General features: G+C 42.7%; 1 protein-coding gene across 1 annotated transcript; it reads right to left on the minus strand.

The window, feature by feature from the left end:
- Nucleotides 1–26: 26 nt before the first annotated feature.
- LOC113746938 (cilia- and flagella-associated protein 251-like) lies at nt 27–11,641 on the minus strand (the record flags this gene model as incomplete). The annotated part of the gene is made up of 9 exons (XM_027284678.1): nt 10,989–11,641; nt 5,926–6,141; nt 3,794–3,844; nt 2,170–2,295; nt 2,046–2,072; nt 1,251–1,277; nt 840–937; nt 444–785; nt 27–350 (listed from the first exon to the last, which is right to left on the minus strand). Coding segments are annotated over exons 1-9 (1,230 nt in total), but the record flags the coding sequence as incomplete, so codon positions are not given.
- Nucleotides 11,642–12,681: the final 1,040 nt, after the last annotated feature.

Here is a 12,681-nt window from a genome sequence, read left to right on the forward strand (position 1 = left end):
GCTTCCTCTTTCACTTCATCTTCATCTTCATCAGTCTCAGCTGCTGCTTCCTTCTCCTCTTCCTCGTCTTCATCATCATCCTGCTCCACCTCAGCAGCTCCCTCCTCCTCCTCCTCCTCCTCCTCCTCCTCCTCCTCTTCCTCCTCTGCCTTCACCTCTTCCTCCTCTTCTTGAGCAGCTGCTTCAACCTCTTCCTCTTTTGGCTCATCCTCCTCTTCCTCCTCCTCCTCTTCATCAGCTTCTCCTCCCTCCTCTTCCTCCTCCTCTTCATCAGCTTCTCCTCCCTCCTCCTCGTCCTTCTCCTCAACAGCTTCTGCTCCTTCCTCTTCCTCCTCCTCTTCCTCCTCCTCCTCTTCAACAGCTTCTCCTCCCTCCTCCTCCTCTTCCTCCTCCTCCTCCTCCTCCTCTTCAACAGCTTCTCCTCCCTCCTCTTCCTCCTCAGCAGCTTCTGTTCCCTCTTCCTCTTCTTCCTCCTCCTCCTCCTCTTCCTCCCCCTCCTCCTCATCAGCTCCCTCTTCTTCTTCCTCCTCCTCCACAACTGCTGCGCCCTTGTCTTCTTCTCCCTCCTCTTCCTCCTCCTCCTCAACTTCTCCCTCCTCCTCCTCTCCTTCCTCCTCCTCATATTCTTCTCCCTCCTCATAATATCCCTCATCTTCCTCATAATACTCCTCATCCTCCTCATAATACTCCTCATCTTCCTCATAATACTCCTCATCCTCCTCATAATACTCCTCTTCCTCTTCATAATACTCCTCCTCCGCCTCCTCCTCCGCCTCCTCCTCCTCCTCTAGTTCTTCCTCCTCTCCTGCATACTCTTCCTCCTCCCCAGCAGCTTCCACTTCATCTCCCTCTTCTCCTTCCTCCTCTCCCACCTCCTCTTCTTCGTCTTCCACGACTTCAACCGCTGGTAGTTTCGTCTTTGCTTGCATCCCTATAACTGTCAGAGACACGTTCACGTTATTGTAACGATCACTGTATTCATGTTTATAAATAAAGAATCAATAATCAGTGTCTCAGTGCCTTCACCTCCACTTAAAGCTGCATTAACTGATTTTTTGGCCACTAGGGGGCAGCAATTTCCTCCTTTATACATTCTTAATGAATTTAAAGAAGTGATGATAAAGTGTGAGGCGTATAAAGATGGAATGGGTTCAGTATCTAGCTACAAAAAGGAAATTAACGTCGACATTTCTCTTGTGTTGTAAAGCAATCAAACTCAAATATGAAAGTGCCAGACGGGAGGTACAAACCTTTACTTCGGGACGGTAAAAATTCTCCTAGAACACAGAAAGAATAACGCAAGTCAGCGACCTGGCAAAACAAAACTGCAGGTTTAACTGAGTCAGGCATGTTACTGTTTGGATGCAGGTTCACAGTCAGTGTTTTGTCGGTTTTAGTAGAAGTTCAAAAGCTTAGAGGAAGCAGCTTTAAAGAACGTTAGAAGCTTCGGGATGACAAACGCCACATACCTCTTCTACTGTTGGTAGTATAATGATTTATTGTTGATGCCTCCATTACTCTACTGTTACGAGGGTGAGGGACGGGTTTGATTATATCCATCTACAGTTAATCTACACGTTCATAGAAAAATAGTAATCAGAAAATACCTTTCACTTTCTTATTCTTCACCTCCACTTCCTCCTCCTCCTCCTCCTCCAACCATCTTGAAACTTTGAGATCGTTCATAGATCAAGTCAGCTTGAAACTATCATCATAATAACAATCAAATCTCTGGCAATGATCCATGTTTGTCTTCCTACAGTCCCTCAGCCACACTTTTATGTATTTCTGGGAGCTTTTAACAAAACAACATAGTCACTGAACTAGATTCTTGCAGTTATTTATTGATTTCAGACAAACTGCAGTACATGTGCAGCTCAGTGTAACGAATTAATGGAGAAAACCAGTCATAGAGAACGGCACATGTAATGCAGTGCAGCATGAACAAGACAATCATAGCAGCGAGCAAAGACTTTCATCTGTTGATCTGCAGCAGCACGACGTTTGCAACAGGAAATACGATCAGAAATGACATCAGTACAAACCTTTTTTTCTCACTGCGTATAGATTTCCTGGAGAAGAAAAGGAGGAGATGTGTAAATCAGCTGTAATGATGATGAAAACCTTTCCTTATGTATGTTCTAGCTTTATGAGATGTGTGCATCATACCTTCATCTTCTTCAGGAGCAATCAGGTTGGCAGCAAATCTGAACGCGACACTGAAAAAGTTTGACGATTCTTCCGCGACATCTTTCACCGCCTTCATGGGGTCCGAGCCGATCTTGGTGAGGCCTCCTGGTGGAGCAGAGACATTAGGAGAAGCCACAAAGAGACACCAGTGGATTTATTCATTCATTCATTCATTTAGTTCCACGGAAGATGCTCTTCAATTTCTGTAAGAGTTTCTGAACTCTTACTCATTTTCTCAATGCAAACAAAGTTTTCATTCAACGCACTGAGAAAATGTCCGTAAAGTCTAGAGCGAAGGGTTAAACTGGGGCGGGCCTGCATGTGCTGAACTGAACAAGCTGAAATCTGAATTTCAGGAACTGATCAATCGTCTGTAGCAGCAGGGATCGCCCACGCTCCAGTTTAACCGCTGCAGAAGGCATCACACCGAACCCTCTTTCATCAAGATATGATTCACGGTTCTTACATGCTTTTTAAAAACATTAGAATATGAATTTTTCGGATCACATTTCAGTTTTACTGTGTCATAGTTTGATGAAGGAGGAGCAGTATTCCCAGTGCAAACACTTTTATTGATCTGAATCCCAAAGAGACGTTTAAACAACAATGAAAAATAAAAATAAATATTGTATAGTTTGTTTTTTTGTGCTTATTTAGACATTACACAATGCAGATCATCTCCATATGCGTTGCATTATTTTTAAAAAACGTTGTTTTACCTATAACCTTTTCTAATACTACGGTAATAGGCAGTACTCGAGTTGAGGGGGGATGGGGGGGGATGGCATCCCCCCTGCTGGAAAATATGTCACATAAATGAAAAATTTCACCATCCCCCCTGGTTTCATTTTACAACTCGACTACTGGTAATAGGATATTAGTGCTGTTGATTTCATGTGGAAGGTTGGTGTTTTATTCCACATTTCAAAATGTTTGTAGATTTTTATGGTGAAAAACGGCCGAGCCATTACAGTGAAGGGCCGAAAAATATGCCATATATGTAACAGTCTCTAATATAAAATATTCTGCATGAATTCTCTGAAAGTGTGTATTTGTATACAGGAAAACAGTCATACTTCATATACATATTTTTACAGCCTAACCTAGACTGTCTGCAGAGAATAGTTGTGCATATTTTACAGTTTTACGCCCTGAGTGCAACCAGATTTACTCAAAAAGCAATCAGGCAAAATAAAGACAGTGGAATTCATTAAAAAATAAACAACAGAGCAGAAAATATACGGCACTAAAACACATTTTAAAGGCAGATCATTCAGATTAGATTTATTAAAGATCTCCTTTTTTAAATGTTTAAAATCCTTGTTGGAAACATAATACTAAAATATTTGAATGTTTTCTGGTTTTCACACACAGTATAGATAAAAAAAAACAGGATACACATGCTAAAGAAATCTCTTCTACACAAACTAAACGACAAACTAACCCTGTAACATCATGTCAAGCAGCTTGTACCCTACACGAAGGCCTCTCTAACATTAAAAGCCAACATTAGCAGTCAGTGTTAGATCGTTAGTAGTTTTTATCAGCGACTTTTAGCAGAAGCTTCCGGTCTGTGGAGTTAGTAGCAGATAAGGTGCCTTGCCTCCACGGCCTGATTCCTTTAAAACCTTCCTGACGGCAGGAGGTGGACGACCTGGTTGGATGAGAAACACAGTGGCAATAAGCAAGAAGACATCGAGCAGAGTGGTGAAGCAGAGATAGAGGGAGGGAGGGGAAGATGGAGAGGATAAATAAAGTGTTCACACCGTGGTGGCTCGATGAAGATGTAACACATTGAGTCAGAAATCATGAATTTTGAAAAGAATGGTTGGTATTTAAATTAATATCAATGTGAATACATCGATTTTGTTTGTTTCAGGATGTAATTGTGAATATGAATATGATACTGTAGTCCAAAGAAAGTCTGTGTTGGTTTTGGTTTTGCTGGGTTAGTCCAGTCTCTTCGTGACCTTCTATAAAGTTAGAAAATACAGTGAGATGTTCATGTTAGTGTTAGAAAATTAAAGTAGGACACGACAAATTAATGAAGTTTTGGAAGCGTTGTTTGTTTTAATGTTGTGAGGAGAAATGGAACCAATGCTTGCTACTTAGTAATGTCACTGTTAACATCATGAACCAGTGGAAATTAGTGCATTTCAAACCAGGAGAAGATCAGAGAGCTGCAAAAAAAAACATTGAGATGAAATATACATAATAAGACAAAAATATAGGACAAGTCCTCCACGCTACCTAATCTCACCTGGACAAGAAAAGCAGCTACGTCAGGCTACATCAAATACACCTTCGTGTTCTGTGTCTGTGCAGGCTGGGCGTGGCTGACCTATTTCCTCGACCACGCCCTCGTTGATTCTCACCTGCTCTGCTCTCACACCTGCATCTCATCATCTCATCAAGCTCCTGCAGTATTTAACTCCGGTTCGTCGTTGTATCTTTCACTCTGCGAGCCACGCTCAGTCTACCCTCAGCTGCTCGCCTGTCCTCGTCGGCCTGCCCTGTAGTATTCCCCCCGGACTCCTCCTGTCTTGTCAGTTCATGTTGTGTCTTGGCAATAAAAGCCTTCTAATACAACTCCAGTGTTGGTCTGCATTGTGGGTTCAGTGTCCTGCTGTCAGCTTTCCTGACGACCTGATCACTGAAAACAATAACAAGGGTCTATCTGGAGGAAGCCAGAAGACCTGAAGACCTGACTGCTGGTGTTGAGACACCAACGTCCTCCTGAATGTCAGCAGATGATAGCGAACTTTGTGAAGAAGCAGGAGGAGGAACTACACCACCCTTAACACCAATCGTTCCCTAGCTTCAAGAACCTCGATATTGGCTCTGTGTTGAAACTGATTCGCCTCAGGTACGCTGAGGAAATCCAGCTTCTGCACCAATGAGAGTGTCCTGCAAGAAACACCATGGATCATCTTGTCCGGCTGCAGAAATCTAGATGAATTGATTAAAAATGTGGATATGCATATCTGAGCGCTCACAGCTACAAGCTTAAGGAGCAGCAGGAGGTGGTGTCGTTCTTTGCTGACGAGTTTCAGGCTACGTACAAGCTCCTTCAACGTATCGGTGAAGGTTGTCGGAGTTAGTTGTGCAGACGCTACCCAGGGCTGAAAAACACAATGATGACTTCATTTTTCAGCTCATATTTCTTTAGCTTGGGTAACTATTATCCTAAAATGATGCAAACAGAAATACATCAGTATTCAGACTGTGCACTCATAAATATTCAGCATATTGCTTCAATCTTTCGCACTTTGAAGCAGAAAACTGATGTTACACACCAAGTTACACCACATGCACCGTAATGATAGCATGATTTCCAGACTACCTGGATGCTGAACTTGAATCAATCATTGAGTTGTTGTTTTTTTTGCAGCAACACTGCCAGAACCAGTTTCAGTGTCGTTAACTGGATCTGAACCAAGTTCTAATCCTCAGAACCAAGTTAATCTGGCAGCCGTGTATGAGCCAGAGCCAGCCCACATTTAGTACTCCGGTGCCAGAACAGAGCCTAGTGTGCCAACAGTACACCACAATCTGCCTGACTTGGCTGGCTGTAGTATGAAAGTGTATGAAGTCCACCAAACTTCAGTCAGGAATAATACAAATATGTTCCTCTCTAGCTCGTCTATTAGTGAATATAAATGAATACACACCTGAATCTGACACAGAGAAGCTGAGACGTGAATTACAAACGAACAGAACGCCGCCTCTCCTTACCTGAAATGGTCTTGTAGTCCATCAGATCAAACATGATGACAAAAACACAAGACCATGTAATAATGAGAGCCAGGACCAAGATCCAGGCCAGCGGGGAGCTGAAGGTGGAGTGGAGGTTATCTGCAAATGTTTTCTTGGACCCTCGCACAGACGGCGACCCGGCGTCTCCATTCTTGGCGTCGATGACCATGGTGGTTGTGGTGGTCGACGACCTCACTGGGGGAGCAGAGAAACTGTGTTCAGATCCGGTGTGTTAGATAATTAAATCACACACAGACTAAAGAACAGATTTTATCACAGAATATTCCAGGAAAACCTGTTTAAAAGAGCTCTTTGTTCATTTTTATGGTACGTTTAGAGGCTTTGCTGCATTGTCGACTTCTGTTGTTTGTTCAACACATTCAACAGCACCAAAAACTACAAGCTCCAAAATGCCAGAGAAGTTAAATCAAACTTAATTTCAAGAATCAATAGAACCAAATTAAGAAAATCATCTTTAGTTTTCTGTAAAGAGGCGAGAACATCTGACAGCTTGTGTTTCTTGTGTTCAGTCGATTTTAGAAAATGAGTAATCGACCTTGAAATATAAATCTCACTTCCTTCTTAATCTGTTTTGCATGTATCCAATTACAAAGTGGCTGGAGGTAAAAGCAGAGTCAAGAGTACGGCTGCATAAACCATCAACAGAAAATAAAAACAGCAGAGCAGCAAAGAGAACTAATTTGTAATACTGGAAAATAAAATAATAAAACAGTTTAAGAGATTAAATTAATTCACTGCTGTTAAATTAAACTCACTCTCAAAGTAACTAATGAACTACATATTAGCTACGTAACACGCAACACTAATGTTGACTAGAATAATTACTGTGTTTTACCACGTTATGAGGCTTCATGTGTCTCTCACGTGGCGAGGCTATGTTACTAATTTGACAGCTCATGCTCGGTGTGGCGGCTAATCCAAAAATGGAATGAAAAACGTGACTCATCGGTCGAATGAGATCTGGGTGCTCAGACAAGCCACCTGTAACAACACCCACCTGTCAATCAAAGCGCCCATGCATAACTTTAATCCTTAATATAATGTGAACAGGTGAGTTGTATATAAATTCACCCTCAGTACAGTTGTCATGAACGGGGAAATTAGCTACAGAGACCAAAACTGTTTTTTGTACCAGGCTGTAAACATGTTTATTTCTGCTGTGAAGTTGGACATTTGGACATGGGGACTTATGGAGACTGACTCACTTCTGGAGCCAGCCTCAAGTGGACGTTAGAGGAACTGCAGGTTGTGGTACTTCTTGTGTTGACTTCACTTCAGAGACACAGACGTTGCTGCTCGGGCTGTACTGTATAACTGCATTCAGTTTTCTGCACTAGGTCGATCTCAGTCTTTGAGGGGAGAACGTGTTTATGATGAGAAGGTCAAACATTTCTGACAACGTTCCCACTCTCTGACCCTTTGTTTCATTGACAATAATGTAAGCGTGCTGTGCAAACACAGCTCTTCAATGCTGCATCATGTATTTGTGCCTCTTTTTCACGAACACACAGGATAATGGTTTAGTCGTGTCACATTGAATCGGATACGGTGTGCTTGTTAATGTCAGCGTGCCACCTGTTGACTCTCTTCAGCTCAGTGCTGGCAGCTACTGTAGGTTACTCCCTTACTGCTGACTCAAACAGCTTTGCAGCACTCTAAACACACACTGAGACACCTCTGTCTAACCTCATTACGGGCCGCTTCAACATACGAGTGACCGAATGTGAAACCTTCAAGGGGGTGCTCGTACTGACAGTGAACGGCTGCTATCGGGTTTGAATAAAAGTGACTCGAGGTCCTGAAAAATGTTGTTAACCATCATTTTTAAAATGGAATAACACCAAGGACCACACACAAACATAAACATAAAGAAATATTCTGCACAATCTATTAATGAATAGATTTCCTCTGTCCTATATGAATTGAATCACTTGCACTGGGACGGTGGATGCTGATGTCTTGTCACCTGTTCAGATATTTAAAGATATTTTGACTAACTACTGACCTCACTGCAAAGAAACTTGGCATAGACACTCTATGGAGACAAATCCAGGCCAGAGTTTTATACTGAACTTTTAGTTTTTTCAGATGTAGATTTAATTTTTTACAGTTTCAAATCTTTTTTTTTATTTTTTACTTTCAGATCAAATATTTTCTTTATAGTTTCAGACTTTTTATCTTGATCTGGCATGGTGGAATAATAAATGACTGCCTAAGCGTAGGTACGTCGAGTGGTATAGTTCAGTACTTTCTATACGCCACAGTCGTGTGATTACGCAGTACAAGAGCAATTAAAAATGCCAGATTTGCAGTTCGACAGTCCAAACTATAAATGTTGAGGTTTCCGTCTTCCACATGCCACAGCGAAGGCATCATAGTATCCGGTTGCGATGGCTCCGCTCCGGGATATTACTCCTGCTTAACAGAGGATCAGTCCTGAGGACTTTGGTCTTGACCAACGCTGTCAGAAATGAGTTTTAAATAAAGAAATATTAATATTTTTGTAGAATTTGTGTAACCCGAGACATCAGTTATCAGGAAGGGGAGGACGAGATGCAAATTTCGAATATAATCTGAATAAATGTTTATGAATTACCAAACGGCGACCTCCGGGGCTGTGAAGTGAAGCCAACGTGGAACTGGAGCTTCTTTGGCAAACAGCCGACTTAACAAATCCAACAAAAACCATCAACGATGCTTTGACTGGTCATGCATGGATATGTTATTACTTCATAAGATTACAGATTACAATCCAGGCAGAAGTTCAGGTCAGAGTCTGCGACTCAAACTGATTGAGGGGACCCATGTTCAACCATGATATTCAATGAGGTCTTGTTTAACCCTGCTATACTGGAAGCTGCCCAGTACAACCACAGTCATCTGTGGTCTAACTGCAGTAAACAGAGGCTTGTATACTATATATTTATACTGTATATAGTCATCCTGTATTTCTTCTCTAAACTGCAGAGACCTTCTGCACTCCATCAGCCATCAGACTGAAGCTGTCCGATTGGTCCATCGTAGACTTTCATCCACAACAATATATCTCGCCCTTTGGCTCAGATTTCCCTAAAGTCAGTGGCCTTCATGACCTTTTCATCTAGTTGTCTGTCGAATGATTACCTTTCCTGCCCTTTGGCCGAGTGGTTAAATGTGTTTTTTTATGTTCTGGGCTTTGTCATGTTGGGCTGCACTGAGGCAGCAATAAATCACTTAAACCTTGAAACCATGTTTTGTTTTTCCACTGAGCACTCGACCTCTCCTCAGCTGCCGTTAGGCAAATATTTCTACTCATGCACAAGAAATATTAAAACCTAAATGTCCAGAATGTCGTGAAATTTACTCATTTTCTCAGACTTACGCACAACGTATGACGCGCTCACCTTTTGGACGTTATTAATGGGCATTAAAACGCTTCACCTCACCTCTGTTTACCACCACTTTTCACACCAGACTCTAAATGCTTTGACCACCCGCCCATGCACGATTCCTCCTTTTATGGCTGACCTGTCTCCACGCTGTGGATGACTTTTCTGTTGTTGCTCTCACTGGGTATCCATGACAGCTCAGCTCAAAGCAGTCATTAGTGGAACTAGTTGTTCACCTATTCAGTCAGAATACAGCGAGGTGTAGTCATAACATTTCCCTAACGAGTGCACGGAGCAGAACAAAGTGCAGCAGAGACCTTTTTACGATCCGGCTGGGTGAGCATGCTGCTGCTATTAATCATGTTATAGGAGCTCGAGTCAAGCTGCTGTTTCCATGTCTCCAAGTACCACTGGTGTGCTGTACATCCACTGTAACGTTAGTGTCAACACTACAGACTGTCCATTTACAGTTTAGGATGCAATGAATATGACAATGCATCCTGAATACTCACCAATTATACAGCTACAAATCAATCAAGTATGGATCATTTCTAAAGCAACTTTTGTACCAGATTTAAAACCCTGTTCGTACGTCTGTTCTCACACTATGTAACTTTGGGCTCCGGGTCGGGAGAAGTACGTAACGCTTTACGGCACTAAGTCACACAGCAGCAACTATTTCACTGATTCTGGTGAAACTGGATCATATTTTATGGAGGAAATGTTTTCTGGTTTTCCCTCTGATGTCCTCCGGCTGCTCCGCCTCAACTCTCTGTGATTTACAGAGTTTATGACGGACAGTGAAGTAAACTGCTGACAGCTGTAGCTGCTGTTAGCTCAGTTCGTCAGCATGGCGGTGAGCTCACCGCCATGCTGACGAACTGAGTGTTTGTACCAACAGCCGTTATGGACTACAAGGAAGAAGAAGAGGAGGTAACCAGGCTCAGCAGCTTCTATGGACATGATGGCAGAGGAGAAGAGTAAATGTGGGACTGACTTTTAGTGGTTGGTGAGAGCTTGGTGAAATAAAAGGCTGAAAGACAGACGCCGAGCTGGGCTGACTGCTGCTGGACTAGTCAGTGATATCAGCTGCTGCTGTCGACTCGTTAGTTTTTGATCATAATACTGTAATACACGAGTACAGCTTTACCACAGTGGGATTACACTCTTACATAATGTTGCTTTAAGGGGCCTTTCATGCATACTGGTTGGTTAAAACTCTCACATAGAGCTGTGCTGAGGTCACCAAACTCCATTTACTCCTCAGAATATGACGCTTTCCCAGCTGTGACATCTCATGTCCAAAACAGGTCAACAACAATGGTGCAAACTGTCTCATTATGAGTGTGTTTCTCATGCACAAAGTCAAACAGTGAACAATTTGGGTTCCATGGCACAATGTGTTGACGCTGGCTGATCCTATACAGTCCTGCAGACGTCACAGGCGTTCTTAAAGCTGCATTATACAAATAGCCGATACATGAGAGCAGCATATTTTTAGATACTCCCAATCATGAAATTCCCCTACACACCAGACAGCACAACATGAGAGGGGACTGTGAGCAAAAACAAAACACCCAGTCCTGCACGAGCTTCATATTTACACTATGAAAAGGTAACTGAATATTAATACTTCATGTGCGGATACTCTACCTTCAACCGCTTCAGTCATAGTTTCAAAATAAAAGTTTCTACTCCAACAGTAAATCCCTCGTGCAGATTATGTTGCCATGAAAACAAATATTTACGGTAGATCCTCAACTCCTCGGCGCGATTTAATCCCAGTGTTTTAATTCCAATCTGGCAACGTCACGTGAATGGCTGGTGCTGAGGATATGTAGAAAACCCAGAACCCTCTGGACACCACTGGTAACACTACACCTCTTCTTCCACTCTCATTACTTAAATCTGCATTTTTCCGTTCTTTGTTCCAGAAGTCAAAAAAACTTTTTAGAGCTCCAAATGTTGTTGTTGTTGTTGGGTTTTTTTTGGGGTTTCTTTTTTTGCAAGGTGGTCCAGAGAGAGCTGACTTCCGTCCCAGTGGATGAAGCTGAGGGAGACAGACAGAGACCAAGTTAAGATGGTCACTGTCTTTGCCCTTTGCCTGGTTGGGGGCTTTGGTTGTAGATAGAGCAAGCCAGCCGCCACCCCGCCACCCCCCCTCTCCACTCAACCACTCTGACAGAATTAGATCGACCACGGGGACTGACGGATGATGGAAGGGAAAGAGGGAAGAGAGAGTTACAAGGTAACTTTATCCCAACAGCCGGTGTCACCGCCGGAGTCACGTGATTACGGTGATTTCACACGACTAAAAATCAATTAGATCTGCATTAAAAGATCCGCCAGCTCGTCTCATCTGGTTCAGATTTCTTTGAATTAGTCTGATTAAACGTCTGAATCTAATTAGGTACTGTTACATTCATGCCATGTTTCTGAGCCTCAGGCCCCCCGAGTTATTCTTAGAGCAGCTCGCTGCTGCTGGTATTCTGCTTCGCCTTTTTAGGCCAGAGGCGTGACCTTAACACCCCATCCCCCCCACCACCAGTCCTCCCCCACTAATGTTAACTAATCCTGCAGACCTCTGCTGCTCGACGCAGAGCTGTCATCAAGTGGGAAGAGAGGGAGAGAAGAGCAGAAAGGCTGAAATGTCCACAATATACTCCAGGTTCAATCAAATTTGCAGTCTTGTGGTGGCACTAGAAGTAAACTCCAGGTCTGTTTGTTCGATATCAGGAGACATACAGAGCATTCTTTAAACCGACTAGAGTCATAAAAAGTGTTTACCTGTTCTGAAGGTGTGGTGAAAGGCCACCATGGTCTCCGTGCGTCGTCGCTCTGCATCCCCGATCTATCCCCAGCAAACCTTTGTCTTCTGCAGGTGTCCGTAGGCTCGGCGTGATGGTTTGTCTGTCCCAACTCTGCTCCACCAGCAGACTTAAGAGCTTCTTTCGTCCCTCTGGCCATCAGACTGTACAACAGCTCCCAGTCATGGCAGCAGGGACGACAGACAAAGGACAAAATCTGTCTCTGTTTGCATTATTTCCTGGACATTCTGTCATTGTCATTTCTGACTCATGCTGTGACTTTCATTCATCTGTCTACAGCCTCATTTTATCCCACAGTCCTTTAACCCTCTTTGTAGTTCTATTTCATATTTTTATTTCTACTTTATACCTTTTTATATAGTTTTCTATTTGTGTGTGTGTATATATATATATATATATATATATATATGAGCCTCATTTTATCCCACAGTCCTTTAACCCTCTTTGTAGTTCTATTTCATATTTTTATTTCTACTTTATACCTTTTTATATAGTTTTCTATTTGTGTGTGTGTATAT

Source organism: Larimichthys crocea, chromosome XI, assembly GCF_000972845.2.
Source record: "Larimichthys crocea isolate SSNF chromosome XI, L_crocea_2.0, whole genome shotgun sequence".
In the NCBI taxonomy this organism is placed as follows: Eukaryota; Metazoa; Chordata; class Actinopteri; family Sciaenidae; genus Larimichthys; species Larimichthys crocea.